Source organism: Hydra viridissima, unplaced genomic scaffold, assembly GCF_058129835.1.
Source record: "Hydra viridissima isolate aposymbiotic clone 2 unplaced genomic scaffold, HvirCarnegie_v1 scaffold_12, whole genome shotgun sequence".
Taxonomy (NCBI): Eukaryota; Metazoa; Cnidaria; class Hydrozoa; order Anthoathecata; family Hydridae; genus Hydra; species Hydra viridissima.
Genome location: NW_028324311.1, coordinates 12623211 through 12644899, shown reverse-complemented (window position 1 = coordinate 12644899; position 21689 = coordinate 12623211). Strand labels below are relative to the sequence as shown.

The 21689-nt window shown below is 28.5% G+C and overlaps 3 protein-coding genes across 5 annotated transcripts; 2 read left to right on the top strand and 1 right to left on the bottom strand.

Annotated features, from left to right (window-relative positions):
- Nucleotides 1-413: 413 nt before the first annotated feature.
- LOC145193636 (peptidyl-tRNA hydrolase 2, mitochondrial-like) lies at nt 414-15370 on the top strand. 2 transcript variants are annotated; one of them, XM_090068252.1, is made up of 7 exons: nt 414-462; nt 9320-9501; nt 11754-11840; nt 14128-14181; nt 14259-14326; nt 14467-14579; nt 15028-15370. In XM_090068252.1, the coding sequence occupies exons 2-7, from the start codon at nt 9361-9363 to the stop codon at nt 15075-15077; spliced, it is 513 nt and encodes a 170-aa protein (XP_089924378.1). In that variant the 5' UTR covers nt 414-462; nt 9320-9360; the 3' UTR covers nt 15078-15370. The 2 variants fall into 2 exon arrangements, with proteins under 2 accessions (XP_089924378.1, XP_089924377.1); XM_090068251.1 differs by lacking the exon at nt 414-462 and adding an exon at nt 7613-7718.
- On the top strand, nt 2441-8547 carry LOC145198368 (uncharacterized). The gene is made up of 3 exons (XM_090067975.1): nt 2441-3376; nt 4983-5115; nt 8522-8547. Exons 1-3 carry the CDS (start codon nt 2441-2443, stop codon nt 8545-8547), a joined length of 1095 nt encoding a protein of 364 aa, XP_089924101.1.
- On the bottom strand, nt 12809-21240 carry LOC145193635 (uncharacterized). Of its 2 annotated transcripts, XM_090068249.1 has the most exons (8): nt 21117-21240; nt 19726-19790; nt 18342-18564; nt 17824-17947; nt 17359-17423; nt 17025-17152; nt 16738-16893; nt 12809-15603 (listed from the first exon to the last, which is right to left on the bottom strand). In XM_090068249.1, exons 1-8 carry the CDS (start codon nt 21146-21148, stop codon nt 15590-15592), a joined length of 807 nt encoding a protein of 268 aa, XP_089924375.1. In that variant the 5' UTR covers nt 21149-21240; the 3' UTR covers nt 12809-15589. The 2 variants fall into 2 exon arrangements, with proteins under 2 accessions (XP_089924375.1, XP_089924376.1); XM_090068250.1 differs by lacking the exons at nt 12809-15603; nt 16738-16893; nt 17025-17152; nt 17359-17423 and adding an exon at nt 17476-17682.
- Nucleotides 21241-21689: the final 449 nt, after the last annotated feature.

Genomic DNA, 21689 nt, shown 5'->3' with positions numbered 1-21689 from the left:
CGGGCGAGGCAAAAAAAAGTAAGTTATCAGCTTAATACAAGCACACCGGCCAAGGCCAGATACACTTGATCTTAGCCATTAGACCGAGAAGCAATTGAACTTTGAAAGCAAGGATAACAAAGTATTATTCTTAAAAAGAATATCTGCGGCAGGTAAAAACTTATTCACAGTTACGATAATTGCTATTGATCTAACGGCCATTTTTCAAAGTGAAATATAATAAATTGCGTAAAATTAAAAGCACGAGAACCGAAGTACTGATATCAGGGGCGGATCTAGCTTTTTTTTTGAGGGGTGCTGAGCAAGTATGTACTGCGAAGATATGTTCATTACCCCCCCCCCCCCGCACGCTTTGCGAAGGGGGGGGGGGGGGTCATAAAAAAAGGTTTTTATAAAGTACGGGGGAGAGAGTCACCCAAAAGTGTACAAGTTTGTTTAAGAGGTGTTCAAGGCAACGAATACGTACGTAGTTTGACTATATTTTTCACCAACTTTTTAAATTTTCAATCCCTCTGGGTCTTTTACCTGTCTGCCCATCTTTTTATACCCTTTAAACTGCCCGTATTTTGATTAAATAATCAGAAAAGAAAGGTTACAATTCTTATAAACATGTCTATTTTATTTCCATAATAGTATTTTGTATGCAAAATAATGCAGCAACTTAATTTTATTAGCAGTAATTGACTTTTATATCATTAACAATTCAATAACAGAGTTATAGCTAATAAAAATGATAATAAAAATAATTACTCTCGCCTGCCGAATAAACAGGGTTTAATTTCATGAACCCAAACATTGAATACACAATTATTTTTATGGCATATAACATAAACTAGGAATGGCATAAGAATTGAACAATAAAACCCAGTTTTGAAATGTTAAAAGTAAACAAATTTCTTACCATAACTGTGCTAAATTTCTTTTTCTAAACTGTTAGCTTATGACTAATATAGTAAATTTCAAATCATGAAACTTTACTAAATTAAAATCATATTTCAACAGTAGGAAAACTAAAATAAACTAGTAGAATAGTTACAAAATGTAGAACTGATAAAAGAAACTTTTAATAAAAATCTAGTTTCAATGGAACTATCCAAATTTTGCTTCTAATATGATTTTTAAACAGAAACTTAGAAATATATAAAGTAACCATCTAGTTTAACTTCTAAAAACATCTGCGTCATGCACATTATATTGCAATTATAACACAATTGTATTACAACTCACTATTAAAAATAATTATTAATACTATGATATAATATATTTGTGTTTTCATCAGTTCTTCGAAATTTGGTAACATCAGTTTGAGAAAAAATAATTGGATGGTTTGAATAAAAATCTGCATTTGTATATAATTCGATACTGGTCAAATATCTAAAGTATTCTGACAAAGATTCGTTTCCAATTAATGATATAGAACAAGCATCAAATAAACAGTTTCCGTTTGGAGAAGTTCTAATAAAAAAACAAAAAATTAGCATGAGCGAGGTAACATAATTTAATGATGTTATGCCACAAAATAATTATTACACAATTTTAAGTCATAAAATAACTTACTGGTAAATCATTTACTAAATGTAATTTTGGTATTATTCAATCATAAAATAAGTTATAACATAATTGATTATTTTCTCCTTGAAATATGATATAAATAAATTATACTTAAGCATGAACAAAATTTTACTAGAAAAATATATTTTTAAATTTTAAGCACCTAGTACAAAATTTTACACATCTTTCAGCTTAAAATAAAAATAAGTTTGTAGTAAAATGTTTAAGCAAAAAAAGTTATATATGATTTCTTTATTTGCTATTATTTTAACTATAATTCAACACACACACACACACACACACACACACACACACACACACACACATAAATATTTCGTTTGTTTTTTTATTTTTAAATTAATATAATTATTTAAGAAACAAATTATTACCTCACTGGTTGAAAATCGCTTTCTGCTCGAAATCATTGAGATGGGAAACTGTATATTTGAAACTTTGCATATTTTATGTAATACACTTAGTTTAGATTTTTCATTAAGCAAAAATTTTTCTCTAATAGTATTATGGGCGCTAATTTACTTTTCTACCCCCCTATTTTTATTTTTGATTATGATAGAGAATTTTATCCTGATTAAGAATCGTATAAAAACATACACCTGAAAACCAAAGGAAAGTTCTCTAATTTGATGTTGAAGTGTCAAAAAAATATACCAAAAACGCTAATATTCGCCATCTTTTTTTACAACACTTTAAAATTTCACTATTTAATTACGCCGCCTGGTTTCTGTAGTTTAAAAGTAATTAAAATTCTCATGAAAATTCAGAAAGTATTCATGAAAATTCCGATGCAAAAAATTTGCAAAAAACAAAATGTAATTATAAAAGACTCTCTCTATAAGAAATGTTTCTTTATTTCTGTTTTAAAATTAAAATGGCGAATGCTAGACGACCGACTATTATTGAATTTGATAGCCTTAATTTACCGGAAATTGGTCGCAGGTTTAAAAACAATAATAACGAGTGTATCCGTTGGTGCAGGGAGTTTGGTTTACTTGCTATCAATATGGTCTGTCCTCGATGTAACATCCAGTGCAACGAACAAAATAGTGATAATGTCGATGGAAAGATTTGGAGATGCATGCAAAAACAATGCAAAAAGAAAATAAGTATTCGTGTTGGGAGTTTTTTTGAAAGATCTCAACTGAAACTTTGGCAAGTATTAGGTATTACTTATATTTGGACTCGTAGCGCCGGAAAAAGTCGTGGCCTTTCAGTAGAAGACATTCAAAAGGATTTAGAAATTGGTAGCAATAAAACTGTTGTTGATTGGAATCAATTTTGTAGAGACATTGCCGTTACTTATTTCCTTAATAACCGTGTGCAATTAGGAGGACCAGGTTCAATAGTGGAAATAGATGAATCACTTTTTTCAAGAAGGAAACACAACCGAGGTAGAATTGTGGAAGATCAATGGATTTTTGGTGCGTACGATATAGCGACTAAAGAAGGGTTACTCATTCCTGTAGCGCACCGCGATGCTGCAACCTTACTACCCATCATCATACAATGGATTCGTCCTGGAACTGAAATATGGAGCGATATGTGGGCAGCATACCGAGGTTTAGCAGCGCAAGGCTTTCAACATGGTACAGTAAACCATACTTTACATTTTGTTGATCCCGCAACAAGTGTTACAACAAACAGGGTTGAGGCAATGTGGCAAAGAAGCAAAGCCAAATTTAAAGCTATGTTTGGGCCCACAAATCGAGAAATGATTCCCGATTATTTGTCAGAATTTATGTGGGCGCAACGTTTTAAAGAACATTCTTATTTTCACTTTTGGAACCAAGTTGTAGATGAATATCCCGTTTGAATAATATTTATGTATATTTTGTATATTTTAGATAAACATTTGTTTATCTAAAATCATTAATATATTTTTAAAAAAATCTATATAATCTGAAAATAAGAAAAAAAGTTATTGAAATTCGAAGTTTTTTCAAGAAAAAAATACTTAAAAAGAAAATACATAACAAATTTCTCTATAAAATGTTTTAGCGAAATAAAAACCGGGCTATAAAGTTTTTTTAATAAATAATTTCATGTTTACTGCATGAATTATTAACTTAGTAGTTTTGTAAAAAAAGATGGCGAATATTAGCGTTTTTGGAATATTTTTTTGACACTTCAACATCAAATTAGAGAACTTTCCTTTGGTTTTCAGGTGTATGTTTTTATACGATTCTTAATCAGGATAAAATTCTCTATCATAATCAAAAATAAAAATAGGGGGGTAGAAAAGTAAATTAGCGCCCAAAAGTAGTTACTTGGGCATATTCACCTAATTAATTTAGAAGGTTACATTGTGAAAGTATATTTTTAAATGAATTCATTACAGAAAACTGAATATTAACATTGCGAAAACGTGTGTCTTTTAAAACATCCTGTAACTCGTATGTAATGATTCAACATGTCATATTTTGATGCCATTAGAAATGTTTATTAGCTTTTTGAAATGTCGAACATCCTAGCATTATAAAAGGCTGTTGATTAAGGCACATTTTTGTGATACAGTATAAAAGTAAATTCCATTTAGTAATAAATAGTTGCAGTTATACAAAGAGGTGATACGTGTAAAAGGAGTAAAAGAGAGTTCATGAGAAGTAGTTACAATTACATGAAGTATTAAAAAAACTTTTTTTTAAATGTTCAAAAATGAATCGGTATGAGCTGAATTTTAGAAGAAGAAGAAAAAAAAATAAGCCAAGTCACATACCAAGGTTTATTATTGACAGAGCTAATCCTTTAGAAGTTTACCACGGTATAGAATTTAAAAGGTGCTACAGATTTTTCAAAAAAACCTTTTTAATATTAGCTAATGACATTATTAACAACAATGTTAACAATCGAGGGTGCCCTCTTTCAACTGTACAACAACTGGCTATTGCATTTCGGTTTTATGCTACTGGTTCATTCCAAGTGAGTAGATATTCAAGAAACGGTATCAGAAAATGGCACCTTCTTATTGTAGATTTTACATTACGTTTTTAAATAACAACATTTTATACCAACAAATGATTACAACAATAAATAAACTCTTTTAGAGAATAATAGGAGATTTGGAAGAGCTGAAACTCAACTGTTTGTCCAGTGGTTTAGAACATTTCAATTCGAATGGCTAACAAAAGATATCAGTACATAAAGTTTCCAACAGAAGCTGATTTTTTGATAATTTAGCAAAAGTGCTTATAAGTTTTCATGGATATCTGATTTTGCTATTTCATACAAACTTCAAACTTTTCTTAGATAAAGAAAATATTTATATTTATCAACCATTATTTAGATTTTACCAAATTCAAGGATTCCCAGGATGTATAGAAGCAATTAATGAACACATATTCCTATAATAATTCCTTGTGGAGAAAGCTCAGAAATTTATCGAAACAAAAAGGGATTTTTTTTTGAATTGCCAGGTCATTGCAGGTGCTTCAAATGAAATTTTATCTGCTTGTGTTCAATGGCCTGGAATTGTTCAGGATTCATTTGTTTTTGCTAACTCAGCTATTAAACAAGTTTTAGAAGCTCGCCAACATGTTCATGTTTCAGGTGATTCTGGCTATCCTTATAAACAATATTTAATGACACCTTTTTCTAACCCAAAAATGAAAATGAAATCAGATACAATTACAACTTGAGAAGTACACACATGTTGAATGTTGTTGTTGAATATTGTTTTGGTATATCAAAAAAAAACAATACCCTTGTCTTAACATTCCCTTAGGAACAAAACTGCAAAATTCCATAGCTATAATAATACCCTGTTTTGTGCTTCACAACATTGCCCTTCTACAAAATGATTATTGTGGAGGCAATGAAATACAAAATAGCAATGAAGAATGTGGTGCTAAAGCATTCACTAAAGATATTTTTGCAGAAACAAAGCAAAAGTCAAATTTCAGACTTATTTTTTTTAAAAAAAATTTGTGTCTGATAATGGATAAAGGGTCTAATAACAAAAACATTATTTTCAAATATTTATACTACATATTATTTCAAAAGAATTACATTTTATATTTCAAAATAGTATTATATATGAAAAAAACAATTTCAATAAAAAATAAAGTGATAAATTCAAACATTCCAAAAACAATTTGGATCTGATATTGTTAGAAAATAATAATCCTCACATAGAATAATTCTGTTGTGTTGCTTTTTTAAAACTTTGTGAAAATTTTAACTGTGAAAATTTTTACAAAGTTTTGTTTGTATTGTTGCTTTTTCTGGAGAGAGTTTTTTTTTATATCATCTATTTCTATTTGTTTTTGCATTAGTTCTTTATCAAGATCATGAATTTCATTATATTGCTTTTTTGTATTTTTTTTTATTAAGAGATTTTTGTTTAACGTTAAACTTTGTTCTTTTTCATGTGTTAATGAGCAAGATGCTATCAATGGTTTTTAAAAGTTTTCTTTTCTGTTTCTATAAGTGGCCCAATAATTTCAGAAGACCTGTCTCCATATGTGATCTCTATTGACTTACATATGTAAATGGTATACTTACATATGTAAATGGTATATATATGTGTAGGTATATATATATATATATATATATATATATATATATATATATATATATATATATATATATATATATATATATATATATATATATATATACACACACACATAGTATTATGTAGTATTAGTATTGAGAAAACTAATTTTGTTTAAAGTAATTTTCTCAGTATTTTTAAAAAAAACCATTATTTTCATTAAAGTATTAGTAAAAAGATAAATAAAAATACATTGTAGTATAGTATCATCCCCAAAAAGCGTCAAAATAAGATTCTGCATTTTCTAGAACATTTGCATGTATTTTAATTCAAATGGAATCTGTTAAAATGGAGAAATCAAGAGAAATTGTCTTGATCACTTAAGTGGTACATTTGACCAACCGTTGTTTACCAACAACTTAGGATTTGGAACTGAAAGTGCCAAGATGAATTTATTTTTCTGATGTAAAATACATAGCAAGAACTTTTTTTTTTTTACTGTCATTAACTTTTTATTTAATCGTATATTATACAAATATCATTACACGGAATTTGTTTCAGTAAAAGGTTTTTCCCGTAAAAAAAATCCATTACCGCTATTGGTTGCGAAGTGCATTTTCCGATAAACGCCCTAAATTCAACGCCTCGACTATTTTTCAAGTTCGACTTTCTCAAGCACGAACTTGAAATTTTCAAGTCTCGTTTACGCATTCGCTCAAGTCAATTTTTCAAGTCTGACTTGACAAAGTCGAACTTGAGATTTCAAGTCGAACTTGACTCAAGTTCGGTTCTTGCATTCCACCCTTAACCTACGAGTTAACCAAAAGCTTAGTGAAAACCCTCTTTTCTGATTTATGCGTGATTGGCTTGCACCCTTCAGAGATCTTTCTGATTGGGTCAGCACCCCTCAGAACCAGTTTTGATTAGCTTAAGAAACCAAGCCAATCGAAAATAGCTTCTGAAGGGTGCAGGCCAATCAGAAATAATTCTGAGGGGAGCAGGCCAATCAGAAAGCGACTATACTGGAGTTTCCTAGTCGAAACATAAATATATATAAAATACGCTAGCGCTAACACAACAACAAAGATAATTATTTACGACATCCTTCACAAAAAATTAAATCGCAAATTTTGAGTTGAATAAAATATTTTAACAATTTAATTTTCATATATAACAAAATGCAACAAAATAGTAAACTTTGCTTGTTGAAAGTTGACGGGTGCTGGGGCACCCTTTGAACCCCTCTGGATCCGCCCCTGGATATCCCCTATTAAGTAGAACGGGCGGCAAAACCCATTGTAAAATTAAAAAAGGAAGAAGATAAATAAAATTATTTTTGAAACAAATAACTAACTAACTTTTATTTTAACCATAAATTTGCTTGATAACATTTGCATCGTCAATATAACATTTCCTTTCAACATTTATTTCTGAATATTAATGCCTGTCTTAGGATGAAATAATCGTTACTTTTTTTTCTTATGAGATTTACGACGCTAAAGTTAAACCTTATCAAAATTTCTTTTTTGTCATTATAAAATTTTTAAATAGAAGCCTGACATTTTTTTCTCTAGTTAACATGAGAGATTTCATAATATAATATATGTATTTGAAAAATCTCAATCGCTCGTCTTTCATGGTACTTACGAGCGCACATGTAAGTGTATTGAACATATGTGTATTGAACATATTCTCTGTCGGTTTTTAGATCAGTTTGAAGAAATATAAAGATTAATTGCATGAGTACAATATTTTTTATTTAAAGTTTGAATTTTTTTTTATACTTATCAAATCAATAGAGTTATTTATATGCCAAATAGGTACAAGTCAGTCTCCTTAACGAATTGTTTTAAAGTTCAACTAAACAATTTGAAACTGAATTATTGTTGATTTATAGTAGAGAAAAGTGATTTTTGTTGATTGCAATAATAATTATGTTTTCATTAAGTAAATGTGTTTTTTTAAAATCTTGTTTAGGGTTTTTTTAATTTATGTCAAGTATTTTTTTTTTTTAAATAGAATTGGGGAGTTTAATTGTAGAATAAAAAAATTTATAAGTAAAAATGTGACACACAAAAAATTATACCTAACAATGAAGATGATTTAATTTCATAGATTTCTTTTATTACTTTAAAAGTATGTTTCAAATCTTTTTTTTTTTTTTTTTTTTTTTAATACCCCTTAACCTTTAATAATACTTTTTTTTTAAAATGCTGTTCACTCAAGTTACCAGAATAATTTGCACTACAGTCTTGAATTTGAAATGAAAAATTTTATTTGCAAGCTATTGTAATTTTTTTTTCCAAGCATGCACACAGCAGTAATTAGCTTCAAACTGTAATCTTTCAATCTCTTAAGTCCCTATTTTTATATAGATTGCTTACTTTTTTATTCAATAACTTTGCTTTTTCTAAACCACTATGCATTATATTTGATTTTGTGTATTATTTGTTTATTTAGGATATAATAAGGATATTTATTTATAATGAAGATATAATAATGATATTTATTTATAATGAAGATATAATAAGGATATTCATAATGAAGATATAATAAGGATATTTATTTGTAATGAAGATATAATAAGAATATTTAATTATAATGAAGATATAATAAGGATATTTATTTATAATGAAGAAAAGGTTCCTCTGTTTTACTTTTTCTTTATAAAAACTTTACATTAACTTTATGCTCATTGCATTAATTTTTTCTGTACATAATAAATTACTTTCCTACTGGACAACTATCTGATATATATGTTTGTGTTTTTGTCATGTCTTATTTGTTATTATTCTATATTTAACACTTAAATATGTATACATTATGCTTATTTATTTGATAAAAGCCTAATATGCTATTTATATTTCTTTACCATGGCCATAACATCTGTCAACAACTCATCAAAAAATGTTTTAATTTTTTATGCATAATTTTTTTCTTGCAGTTAGCTGCTAAGATAATTAAAATTCAGGAGAAAATATGTGGTTAAGTTTTAAAAGTTTTCTGCACAAAATTTTTTAATTTTTACTCTTAAAATTTTTATACCTTTATACCTAATTTTTGTACCTTTGAACTTTTACTCATTATGAAAAAACAGCATGCTCAAGCTATTTCATTTTTTTCATAAAAAACATTTCTCGTGTTTGTTATAAAAAAATAAGCATTAGATTTTCTCCATTGTATATATTTATGTAAATACATTTATGGATTTATATGTGTAAAGATTGTTGGTAGCTTTACATTTTTATCTTCTATTAGATACATTAAATCACAAAAATACAACAGAAGAGCAGGTCAAAATGATTGATGATATTAAAGTTTGGATGATAGTTGTAGTAAGTGTACTGGTAGGAGTTATGATTGGTGGCACACTGGTAGTTCTTCTATTTGGACTTCAAAAGAAGAAAAATACTATTAAACAAAAAGTTGATTTGTCTGAGGTTGGTTCATACAGCAAATAACGAATTTGAAGATTATGATAAACTATAATTATTTAAGTTAAAATATTACTTAGTATATAGTATAAGACTATAGAAATAGATAAATATCAGGTAGTATGTAGCAACCATATAGTAAAAGAGTTATAAATTTCCTTCTAGGAAAAGCTGCATACTTATGTATGTTACTGTTGAAACCAATATGTTGTTGACTGGGCACCCAAAATTTCTAACATTTGAATTGTTATATGAAGCTCAGTGGAAAGCTTCTTCCATTTTCATAAAAAGATCATTAAGTTTGATCTCATATAAGATTGTATGTTGTTACTACCAGCAGCCTTAGCATGTTTTATAAGGTGATCTTTTATTAAAAAAGCTTTTTTAAGCAAAAAAAAAAAAATGTACTTTTTTGCATTGGTTTTGTTTTTTAAAGGTTGTCAAGTTGTCTTTTTTTTTCTTTTTTTTTTTTCAATATTGTCATTATTTTCTTCACATTTTGTACATTTTAAAGTCTTGGTTTTTTACTCATTGAGTTGAGTTGTTTTTATTCATAAATAAAGATGTGAGATGTTTTTCTTTTAAATAATGCAACTTGTGGAGTTGTTGTGTACTTTGTTTAGTGCATTTTTAATTTCAATTTTTAATTTCAATTTTAACTTTATTTTTACTTGATTTCAACTCAACCTTTTTTTCTTATTACATGAACAATTTTTTTTTTTTGTTAAAAAAATCAGTTCAAAAATCAGTATTATTGTATGGGATAATTTTGTGTTATTGACTTTATTTGTCAAGAAGTGGAAGTGAAAAATAGGTCTTTAACCCATTGCAGTCCAACGTCAAGTTTAATTTGACAGAGCAGCATGCTTAGCTATAATAAAGAGGTAACCTTTAGCAAAAAAAATACAAATATGAACAATAAAATATCCAATATTAGAATAATTCTTAGAACTTAGAATATTCTGTTTTTAAACTATTTTTAAATGAGTTAAAATACAGCTTAATTGGTTTCCAAGCTCTTTTTCAGCATTCTTCAACTCTAAAACATAAATAAGTGTCTGATATTAGATTTTTAAACACAGCTCGCCATTTATATATAGATTCAAAAACAAACTCTTTTAGGTGAAAAAGAAAAATTGAATAATTAGATGTATTAATTGTAAAATTAGAATGTTCTACTAAATATAAAGTTTCAGGTGCAGAAGGCATTTTAATAAAAATGATTATTTTGAATTCATATTTTAAATGAAGGCTGTTTAATGTCACTGGGAATGATCTTGCTTTAAGATTGTGACAATATATCATTATTTTAAAAGATATTTCCAAATAATAAGATTTGTCAGGGTTTTACAATGAGTTACCATAAAGTTTTATATATTCTTCAAGAAAGTCTTGGAGCATTATTGGAGAAATAATTTGTGGCTATATAAAATCAATTCCTGCTGCTTTCACTTTGATGTTTGATAAAATTACCGCCATACAGCAAAGGAAAAAAATGGATCTTTTGTGCTAATTTGGTCAGAAGATCAAAAATGATATAAAAGTCCCTTTTTTAGGAATTGTTTGTAAACGGTGAATGTAAGTTATACCAAGCAGGTAATATTTCAGAACACTGGTATTTAGATTCAAATACAAATAAATTTGAAAGAGTAGACCATTACTGGGCTAAAGTGTTCCAAGGTAGTACTGAATATAGAAATACTAAGTATGGATTTCTTCATAAAATTGCAAAGAACTGTTTAACATTTCTGAATGGAAATGCTTGTGTAGAGCAAACTTTATCAGATAATAATAATAATAATACATTGACATCTGAGAGAGTAGAATTAAATGATGAAACATTAATGATCTAAAAACATTAACATCTAAAAACCAGCTTAATTTAAAGTTCTGTTAAATATTAAATTAAATATCTTTTTAAAGAAATGTGCTTGTAGTTGCAAAGTGGAGGACTAAACGATTTAGCCTGAAATAGAATTATTGAATTTAAAAGTTTGGTTCATAAAATTATGTATAAGAAATTTCAGTGTGTAAAGTTTCTAGTTTTCATGTAGTTCAAATGTTTACTCAAACACCAAAAAGATTGTTAGTCGCAGTATTAAAATATTCCTCCCTAATACTAATTCCTCCCCAGTATTTAAAGTTGTTAAATTTTTTTTATCTTTAAGTTTGACTTTTAATTTTGAACTGATTTTTAATGTAAAAAATCAGTTTAATCATCTAACCCAAGATCCAAGATTCCTTGTTCCTTAATTTAGGTTTCTTATGTTGATTCTGGTGAGTACAAAATGGTGCTTGTGGTTCGTCAAGACTTGGCGATGGGCAAAGGAAAAGCTGCAGCACAGGTATGAACCAAGGTTAGGTCCTAGCTTTTTTTCATATCATGGCAATTTTATTTCTAAACACCATAAAATGAGATAATTGTTCAGGTGTTGACTTTGTCCATGAATAATATATTTTGGGTTTTGACTAAAACTTTATAAAAATATAGATATACCCTCCAATGGTAAAAGTTAAATGTAAAAAAAACTTTGTTGTGAGGCTCAAAATGAATAAAATCATCACCCTTGAATAGAATTGTCTCTTTTTATAGTATTTTATATGTAACCAATAACTAGTATTCAATAAAAGATAACTTTTTAATGTATAAAGCCCAAACACAGCAGTCAGAATGCAATAAGTAAAAGGTGTTAATGGCTTTTATCTTCATTTCTTCTTCAGAAAAGCAAAAATATACCTGCAGTTATTCTCAAATCAGGATACATATATTAAAAAAATAAAGTTGTTAAGAAAAAAAAAGCTATCAACTTCAGATACATATTTGGTATTTTTCACACTTGCGCCATTACAAATGGATCTCATTAGAACATGGGAAGTTCTGTAATTTTCTAGAATGTTCTAGCATTTTGTTTAAATGCATCAATGGTACTTTTTCTAGAAATTTCCATGCAATTATATAAGCAAGTACAGGTAGTTCACTTGACATAAAATGTTAGATCAAAAATCCCATATTCAACACTAAAACTTACATGAGTTCCAGATTGGTCGCCCTAAGCTAAGGCAGTATTATCAAACACACTTATCAAATTTGATATCAACATTTTCATTACAGGGACTTCCAACTTGAGGAATGTTCATGGTCTGGTCATCTAACTAAGAGAATAATTGTTAATAATAAGGGTGATTATATTGTAGCTTGATTGTCTCTATTCAGAAGATTGTAATGAATTAAACTATTTCATGAAAAAGCAAAAGTACTTTCTTTCTGACCTAATTTAACCATTTGGGCATAATGCAATGGGGGGGGGGGGGGCAGGTCAGGCCAGAACCAGCACTTGACATCAGAATGATGTTCTTCATGGGATTGTCCCAGTTGCATCTTGATGCACTCTTTTAGGTAAGTGTATTGTTTGACTTTAAGATATCTTGGAACAAAATAGAACTTTGTTTCAAAAACTAAGCCACACTAAAATCTTCTGTTTGAACTTAGCAGTGTGTTGATATATTGGTGCTGAAAGCAATTGTACAATGTCAGTTAAGTAGAAATTATCTTTTCCATTGATTATACTGTGCACAAAATTGAAATAAGGCTTATTATTGATAATGCATGATTTTCCTTAAAGAATCCAAATACAGGCAATTGCAGCTGTTGTAAGTTTGGTTTTACTGTTTTTCAGTTTGTTCTGGTATATTTTTCTTACTCCAACAGATGTTTGTCTTCATATTAATGTATGATTGATCAATGCTGAGTTACATTCAAATTTTTGACCGACCTGCCTTTTTGAAGCTTCATCACAATGGTCAAACATGGTTTTTAGACACTTAATTTTTTTTTATTCAAATTTTTGGCTATATGACCACTTCTCCTGAATCTTTCAAGGCCAGAATGGTTTTAAGCATACTTAACTTTGTCTAAGGTTCGTTTCTGAATATTTTCTGTTTAAAAGTGTTCTAGCTTGAACTTTTTTGCCATAAAATTGATTTGTCAAATAAAATTTGTAAATTAAGTATCTTTGTGTTTCTTGCATGAGGCTCGTTTTTGAAAAAATGTCTAATAATTATGTGATGTATCATATACTTTAATAGAGAATAAAATTTGTAACTAAATAGGAAGTTGTTGCAAATAAAATAACCTATGTATAAACATTTTTTACAGATTTTTTTTGAACACCCTTTTATTAATTAAAATTTGATTTGATGTGTATTATTCTATTATATAATGCTTTAAACAGTGAAAAAAAATAAGTTAGAATAGACTAGATTTTATACCACAAAAACAAACACTAAAAGGTAGAAAATATATCACATAGATAGGGGTTGACAATCGTATACATCTGTATATGTTGTATATTCAAATGTATTTGTTTAACTTATAGTTTAATATATTGATCTGATTTTATGTTGTGTTTCTAAATAATTATAGCTTGTCTGTGTGCTAGAAAATACATGTGTAGATACGTATGCATATAGGTGATTGTATAGTTTATTTAAGACAAATACATAAGAACTTGCATCCAATACAGTAAGGGTAGGAAAGTATTCTAACACATGACTGCAGTTTTTGTTTTTATATTTGAAAATTATACTTTGTATTATTTAGGTGTTTAATTTTAGTGTGTTTTTATATTGTAGTGCTGCCATGCTGCTGTTGATGTTTATTTGAAAGCTGAAAAGAATCATTCAAAAGTAAAATTTCTTACTAAAACTAAAAAATTGGCGCTTTAAATTATCAATTAAAAATAAACGTACAATGTTACTTTTAGTGGTTGCATGCATGGCAAAATAGTGGATGTCCAAAAGTGGCCCTCAAGTGTCCTGATGAGGAGACCTTGTAAGATTATTTTTTATTTCTGATCTATTTCAGCAAACCTTATACAGATAAAAATTTCATAAAGAAAAATGGAATTGACAGAATGAAGTTTCTTTGTTTAAAAAAACCTTTATTTATGTTTGATTAATATTTTTATTTAGGAAAGCTTTGTATACACATGCAAAAACATTAGGAATTGATGCTCAAATAATATGTGATGCAGGTCGCACACAAATACCTTCTGGTTCAAAAACAGTTCTTGGTCTTGGCCCAGGTTTGTATAAAAGTTATATTGGAACCCTTAACAACCCTAGATGTAATCTGCTATAAGTAGTGAGATTAATTCACTGAGGAGATGGGTAATCGAAAGAGTGTGTCTTGTTTTATGTATTTTAAAGGGTATTCCCAGAGTCTTTTTTTAAAAAGATGTTAAAATATGTTGCTGTCTCGTATGGAAAATTATTTGAACTCCTTTGACTATTATCAAGTGTTATACACAATACTTGAAAAGTAGATGGTTCCAATGCTGTGTTCTCTGACGCCTCATGATTTTTTTCTTTGCTTAAAACCATGAAATAATGTAAAATTATAAAAAGCTGTTGGTAGGCTTTATAATTGACTAAGTTCAAAAAGTTATGTTTTTGTTTTGTTTTATATAATTGCAATTTGATATTTATAAGTTGTTGTTTTTATTTAATTTTTTCATTACAATTAATTTTTAGCTCCTGCGGATTTGATCAATAAAGTTACGGGGCATTTGAAGTTGTATTGATTCACGTCAATCGGTGTAGCTGTTTATTTTAAATTTGAGATATTTTTAAGATAAAATTCGAATTCGAATATATCTAAATAGAACGTAATGACTAGATTTTCAAGTATAAAAATTTAGTTTTAAATCGCAAAACAATAATACTTGTTGATATTATTTGTTGACTGAATATTTAGCAGTTTTTATTAGTTATTACTTAACTTTCAACCGTAGTTAAAAAAAACTCTTAGATCTCATTCCTTTAAACAATTCCACTTAGAGCAAATAAAATGATTTAGAAGTGAAAAAAAAAAAAACTTTACCAAGAAAGTCTAATCTGACGTGGTTTCCCTGAATTCCAACAAAAATAATACAAAAACCGACACCTCAAAAAAAAAATTTTTTTTTTTTAATTAAGATTTTACAAGAAAAGCAAACGTTTTGCAATATACTTATGCTAAAATTTTGTTAGATAAAAAACCTCAACATTCTTTTCTTTTTTGTTGCCAAAAATCCGCACGTGCTAATTTTACCGATCAATCCTCGAGTTCTATGAAATAAATTTTTGAAAAATAAAAAATTGTTTTGATTTAAAAAAAATCTATTAAGGACTAAACATCAAAGAGTAAAGTAAAGTTGCGCATTAAAAATTGCAAAAGATTGTAAATACCACTGAATATTGGTATAGGAAACTTATTTTTAATAAGTTTTGACAATCATTGGTTTTTAAAAACTAACACTCATAAACTAACACTAACACCTTAAAATTCGTTCTGATGTTGGCGTTACGCGGCTCAAAATCCGATTCTTTCTATTACATTTTCTACAACTCAGTTAACAACGATTTTGCTTAACCGTTAAAGTAGTTGTGGCTCGTCTTAACAACGTCATTTTCTACTTTAAAAATATAATTGCATCTTTAAAGGTAACTTCTGACTGTCCCTTTGAAATGTGACTTATAGTTTTTAGTAAACGTTATGAATCGGACGGAAATCATTTTAGTATAGGCTACAAACGTTATGAATCGTGTTTCACATCGTTACGCTCATACCGCAATTTTTTTATTTTTTGAAACCTAAAAAGAAACTGAATGATATAGGTGGTAATTTTGTTACGTCACTTTGGTGCCTTTGAAATTGTTGAACTTAGTTGCTGTCAAGTTATGACAAAAAATAATTTTGGGTATTACCTAGAGATTTATAAGGATATAGGCATTTGATATCCAAAATAAATGGCGTCGTCATATTAAAAAGTATTGTCACTGTAGTCTAAACACGAATTTTGGGTAGAAATGAAACTGAATGTATTTGTTTTCTGATTGGTTTATGATTTAAGCGATTTAGCCATACTATAATAGAATGCATACACTTTACAATTCAATTACTGAGACAAGACCCACAAACAATCTTTTAGGCGATTGTGATATGACCGTGACGAAATTTACGGTAGTGATCATCTTTTGTTTATTCGTTAACAGAATTAACATCTCCATGTCAAGTTTTTTTACTTTGCGCCATATTTTAGCGAGAACATCATCCAATTTTTTTTTAAAAATAAAGTGAAAGCAAAAATGTTTACTTTAATTACAATTAAGTTAAAAAAAACTTTCGTCATAAGTGAAAGATTTTACCCTCAGATCTTACCGTCATAAATTTAAAGATCTTACCGTCATTAAAGATCTTACCGTCGTTAAAGTTTTTCTGAACCTCTTCTGTTTTTAAAGGTTTGTCCCACATTTTAAAATTATCCACCCAAAAACGTGCGTATTTCGGATTTCCTCCGAGTCCAGAAAAAATATTGGTTGTATTAATGTAGGGCCACAAGTTTGATTGCGATGTCACTATATTGGTATTTCAGATATTTATAAACATATTTAAAGTCATCACTGTTTTATTTTATATCATTATAATTAATAAAGACTCTTGATTTTAAAAAAATAAAAAAGATTATAAAATTTCAAGAAATCCGCACAAGTTATATTCCTCATCAGTTTTCCATCACAATATGCACTTAATGCTTGACTTTTTGTCACCACTGCTATTATTTGATGCCATCTTTCCACAATTCCGCAAGAAAATTCAATATACGCTTTCAAACCACTAAATTTTAAAATTAGCACTAGTTGATTTAAACCCGTATGCATGAAATTAAGAAAGATTAAACCTTTGGTGTAAAGTAATATCCTATTGGAAGGGGAGGAGGGAGGGCGAAGTATAATTGACCCCCATGTAATAGATGATGAAGTTTTTTGGTGGTGATTATTTTAGAGAATAATGTGCAACAACAAAAAATTCTATTTATTTACCTGTATTTCGAGGCGATTTGCCACATCTTGCTTATATGATCATATTTCAACATTATGCTTTGTTCCTTAAAAAAAAAAAAAAAAGACACTAAAAGAGTGAGGAAATAAAGATACAAATAGTATATTAAACAGAAATATTATACAATTAACTAATAAAATGAAGAGAAGATTGGTAACAGGGTGTTTTTCATAGTTAAATATATATTTTTTTACACCCTCTTCTGCTTTCCATCTTCATCTAGCCTCAAAATAGCCTCAGCACATTTTTTTATTCAGCATGAAGGCAAAAGAAAAATCTTTTGATAATGCTCACCAGCCGGAAAACTAAGGTAAAAAAATTATGAAGGCAGTTATATTTTCAACGTTGATAAAGCACTAAATGAGCTGAAGTTTAGAGATATTAGTTGTTAAAAACTATACAACTTTTTTAAACAAAAATTTAAAAAAGTAAAATATATCAATTACCGAGAAATTGATTAAATACGTCGCGTTTTCAGTTATATTTGGGTCTAGCCTCAATTGCTCGTTCGGTCCCATTTTTATCCAAAAAGAAATTGTAAATCCTCCCAAATTGCATCTGCTTACATTTCTAATAAAGTATAATAAAATTCAAAGCAATCCTCTTTCCCAACCCTTTTTCAAGTGTAAAGCTCAACGTTTTATTTTCTGTTAAAAGTTTTTTGTTTTTCATTGACTTTGGAAAATTTAAAGGTTGTCTTTCTAAAAAATTGTTTTGAAGAGCTTTTTTTAAATGAATAGGAAACAAAGCTATCTAGTCACTTGGGATCTCTTAGCATCTTGGCATCTATCTCACTTGGCATCTCTTGACGTCACTTGGCATCCAGATGAAATTAAAAGGGGCATCAAAAAGATGAAACACAAAAGAGCATTTTGTTGAGTCTTTACATTTGAAATGTTATTTATGTAAAATTAAATGCAAAGAGTATTTTTTGAGAATAACAAACAAAACCAAGTCCACTCACTTAACACAAAGCAAAGCAGATAAGTTCGTCAAGACAGGTGGAGATAAACACCCATTCACTTTATTGCAATACAACACGGTTCCATGTCTTTCGGGTACTTTTACTACTGCTCCTTGATTAATACTTAATTTAATTGAAGATTCTAATCCAGAATTAAGTATATTACTTTCAAATAGGAAGCTCCAAGATGGCGCGGAGAGATCATTTGATATAGTTGAAAAGCCTGGAAAACAAAACTTATAACATGAAAAAAGAATTTACATGATTTTATTTGTTTAATGTTAAATCATTTAAACAGATACAGCTGAATCTTATGTACTTTTGGGTGCAGAAACCGTTTCTGGCATTTTTTTTTTTTTTTTTGCATCAACTAAAGATCTTTCGTAATATAATTTCAATTGTAATTAAAAATCGGGTAAAGGGTTATAATTTTTTTTTTTAAATTTAGCTCATAATATGTTATTGCTTAACTATAGCTTTTATTTCACTCAGAGCACTATGCTTTTTAATTACAAGTTCATCACATGTATAACAAAATCTTTTAGAAAAGTTTTTATAACTAAGGGTTAACGATACTTGGAGCACATGGGGAACAAACTGGAAAGTGACTGAAAACAAACAGCTGTAAGTGAAGAGCAAGAACAAGGTGAAGCTCTAAAAGAAGAATAAGGTGGGAAAACAAACCTGGAGATTCAATTTACTATCACTGCTCACTTATTTAAATTTTCTACCACTGCTAATTTCATTTAGATTTTTGTGTAAGCTTTAGTGTATCAAAATGCATAAATATTTGGTACAAAAAAACGAATTCCTCACACTCCTTATTTTCATATATGAAAAATTGGTGTGTGATATGACTCCGAAAACATAAAAATCACGCAAAACTGTCAAAAAAAAAAGCAACTTTTTTTATCGCTAGGCTAGTAATTCATTATTTTTTATATTTATTGTTTCAGTAACTGTTCTTTCTAATAGTATTTTGATATTCAATGCTCTTGTACTTCTCTTAGTGCTATTAAGTTTCTTATTGTTGATTTACTAATCTTAAAATTTGTAAAAAAAGAAAAAAGATACAAAAAAAAAACCTTAACGACACAAAACGCGTAACCCGAACTACTAAGTAGTTTTTACGATGTATCGAGGGCAAGCGAGCCCAAACGTTTTTTACAAAAGTATAACTTTTACGAGTTTTTTTCAAAATTTTTTAACGTTTAACTGTGGTAAGAAGTTAACGTTTAATGGTTTTGCACGGAACGAAAAAAGATTGATCAGTTTTTTTTATTAGAATAGAAAAAATGCTACGATAAATTTTTTTCTCTTTTAAATAAACTTTTTTTGACTTTAAACCCTCGAAATAAATATTTATAACAAAAATTCTACTTACTCGCACATGGTTTTCTCATGCAAGGGCAAAAGTCATTTACACCACATTGCATTAATCGAAGAACACTAAAAATAAATGAAGATAATAACAGGTCACAGTTATTTTAGTACAAATTGTGAGGAGGGAAAACGAAAGAAAATGAAAATATAATTTTTAAGTTTTACTCAGACTATACAGTTGCATGACAAATAAATCAATCACACCATTATAGTTGTCACACCTTTAAACTCTTTTCGCAAAAACGACCATAAAATCAAATGTAACTAAGCTGATAAAATGATATTCAATTAATAAGGTTCGCAAAATTTCCATAACTATTTTAATAGTTTTACAAACAAGTCGAGACTCGAAACATACTCTAATCAAGAGATAACTGGTGAAATCTGTTTTAGAGAACCATGACTCAAAGGTTGAAACAAAAACACTAAACGAACTTAAAGATAAAATCAATTACATATGCTAGATCAACACCTGATTTAAGAAACATCTGCAGACACAGAAAAAAAAAAGGTTGAGAAAATCTTACAGAGAATTTATTATGGGAAAATTTTTTTATGAGAGAAAATCTTAAGAAGTAAAGAGACCATTTCATAGAGAAGGAGAAGATTTTAAAGTGAGTCCACCGTTACACGAACCATGCACACACCTAAACAAAACTGAGGTAATCTTAACCTTAAAGTCAAGTTTGTTTTACACTCATATTACCCACAACCTAACCTTAAACACCCAAACACCCAACCATAACCTAACAAAACAAACACATTCCCCAAAGACTAAACACATTTTCGCGTAAACAAATCAGCACTCTCACACGATGATTCCTAATAATTTTAAATGTCTTCTTGCATTCTTGCTTCGTAATGTAAAAATTAAAATCTTTCTATTGCTTGGAGAATAATTATTGACGTATTTTGTTAAAAATATTTAGTTTAAAACTACGTTTCTTTCAAGTAAACGAAGTTTTCTCCCAAAATTTTGCCGTAGTTTTATTTATATTATATGTGTGTGTGTATGTGTGTGTGCGTGTGTGTGCGTGTGCGCGCGCGCATGTGTGTACATGCGTGTGTGTTTATTATAATTGATAATTGAAATGTAGTTGGACATGTAAGTAATTAATTCTCCTAACTTTAGATTTTCATTGGATTTATTAATTGCTACTATGTTACTAACAAATAATAGTGCTGTTTACTTCTTGATTTAATCCTCAACTTGTATAATTTTTTCCGGTAATAAATACTGGTGCACTAGGAAAAAAAACATTTCCAATGTAAGCACCTGAAGAGTAATACAAATGAAGAGTAAAACAAAAGTAAAAGAAATGATAAAAAATATGATAAATTTGCTAATCTTTTTATGTCTTATATTTTTAATAGAAAGAGAAGGTATATTACCAAGATAGTAGAAAACACACTGTTGTCTTCATGGTAGATGAAACAGGAGAAAGAAAATAATAAAATAAAAATCGCACGCGAATAAAAAAACATTAAATAATTTAAAATTACTATTTTAAAAGCCGTTTTTGTTTGACTAAAGCACATATTTATTAATTTCTATTAGGTATTTTAACGATCTGAAATTGTCACAAAAATTGCATACCATTATGAATGGTAATTTACATCTTGTCAGAAAAGCGTACCCTAACGAGAGCATCTTTATCAATAGTTAATCAAAAAATAATTCGAAGAAAACAAATCTCAGAAGGTTAAAATATTTTTGTAACATTTTTTTTTATTCGATTCATTAAACGATGAAGTTCTGTAAAAAAAAGATTTTAAGTTCCATTAACTATTTGTCCTGATTACCTAGGGATGATGTCATTGAGCAGTCTATTTTTTACTAAAAAATAAACTAAATTTTTAGTTATATCTAAGAAAATAAAATAGTAACTAGGATAATGTAATACTTTTGAAATATAGCTAGGATAGTGCCACCTATTTTTTAGTGATAAATAGGATGATGCAGCC

Coding starts and splice junctions, on each gene's coding strand:
- LOC145193636 (XM_090068252.1), top strand. CDS start 9,361: ATGATTGATGATATTAAAGTTTGGATGATAGTTGTAGTAAGTGTACTG. Junction 9,502..11,753: donor AAAAAGTTGATTTGTCTGAG/GTTGGTTCATAC, acceptor TCCTTAATTTAG/GTTTCTTATGTTGATTCTGG. Junction 14,580..15,027: donor AGTTCTTGGTCTTGGCCCAG/GTTTGTATAAAA, acceptor ATTAATTTTTAG/CTCCTGCGGATTTGATCAAT.
- LOC145198368 (XM_090067975.1), top strand. CDS start 2,441: ATGGCGAATGCTAGACGACCGACTATTATTGAATTTGATAGCCTTAAT. Junction 3,377..4,982: donor AAGTTGTAGATGAATATCCC/GTTTGAATAATA, acceptor TTGAATTGCCAG/GTCATTGCAGGTGCTTCAAA. Junction 5,116..8,521: donor CCAACATGTTCATGTTTCAG/GTGATTCTGGCT, acceptor TTGTTTATTTAG/GATATAATAAGGATATTTAT.
- LOC145193635 (XM_090068249.1), bottom strand. CDS start 21,148: ATGAAGACAACAGTGTGTTTTCTACTATCTTG. Junction 18,565..19,725: donor CATGAGAAAACCATGTGCGA/GTAAGTAGAATT, acceptor TTTGTTTTCCAG/GCTTTTCAACTATATCAAAT. Junction 17,424..17,823: donor CGTATTTAATCAATTTCTCG/GTAATTGATATA, acceptor TTTTTTTTTAAG/GAACAAAGCATAATGTTGAA.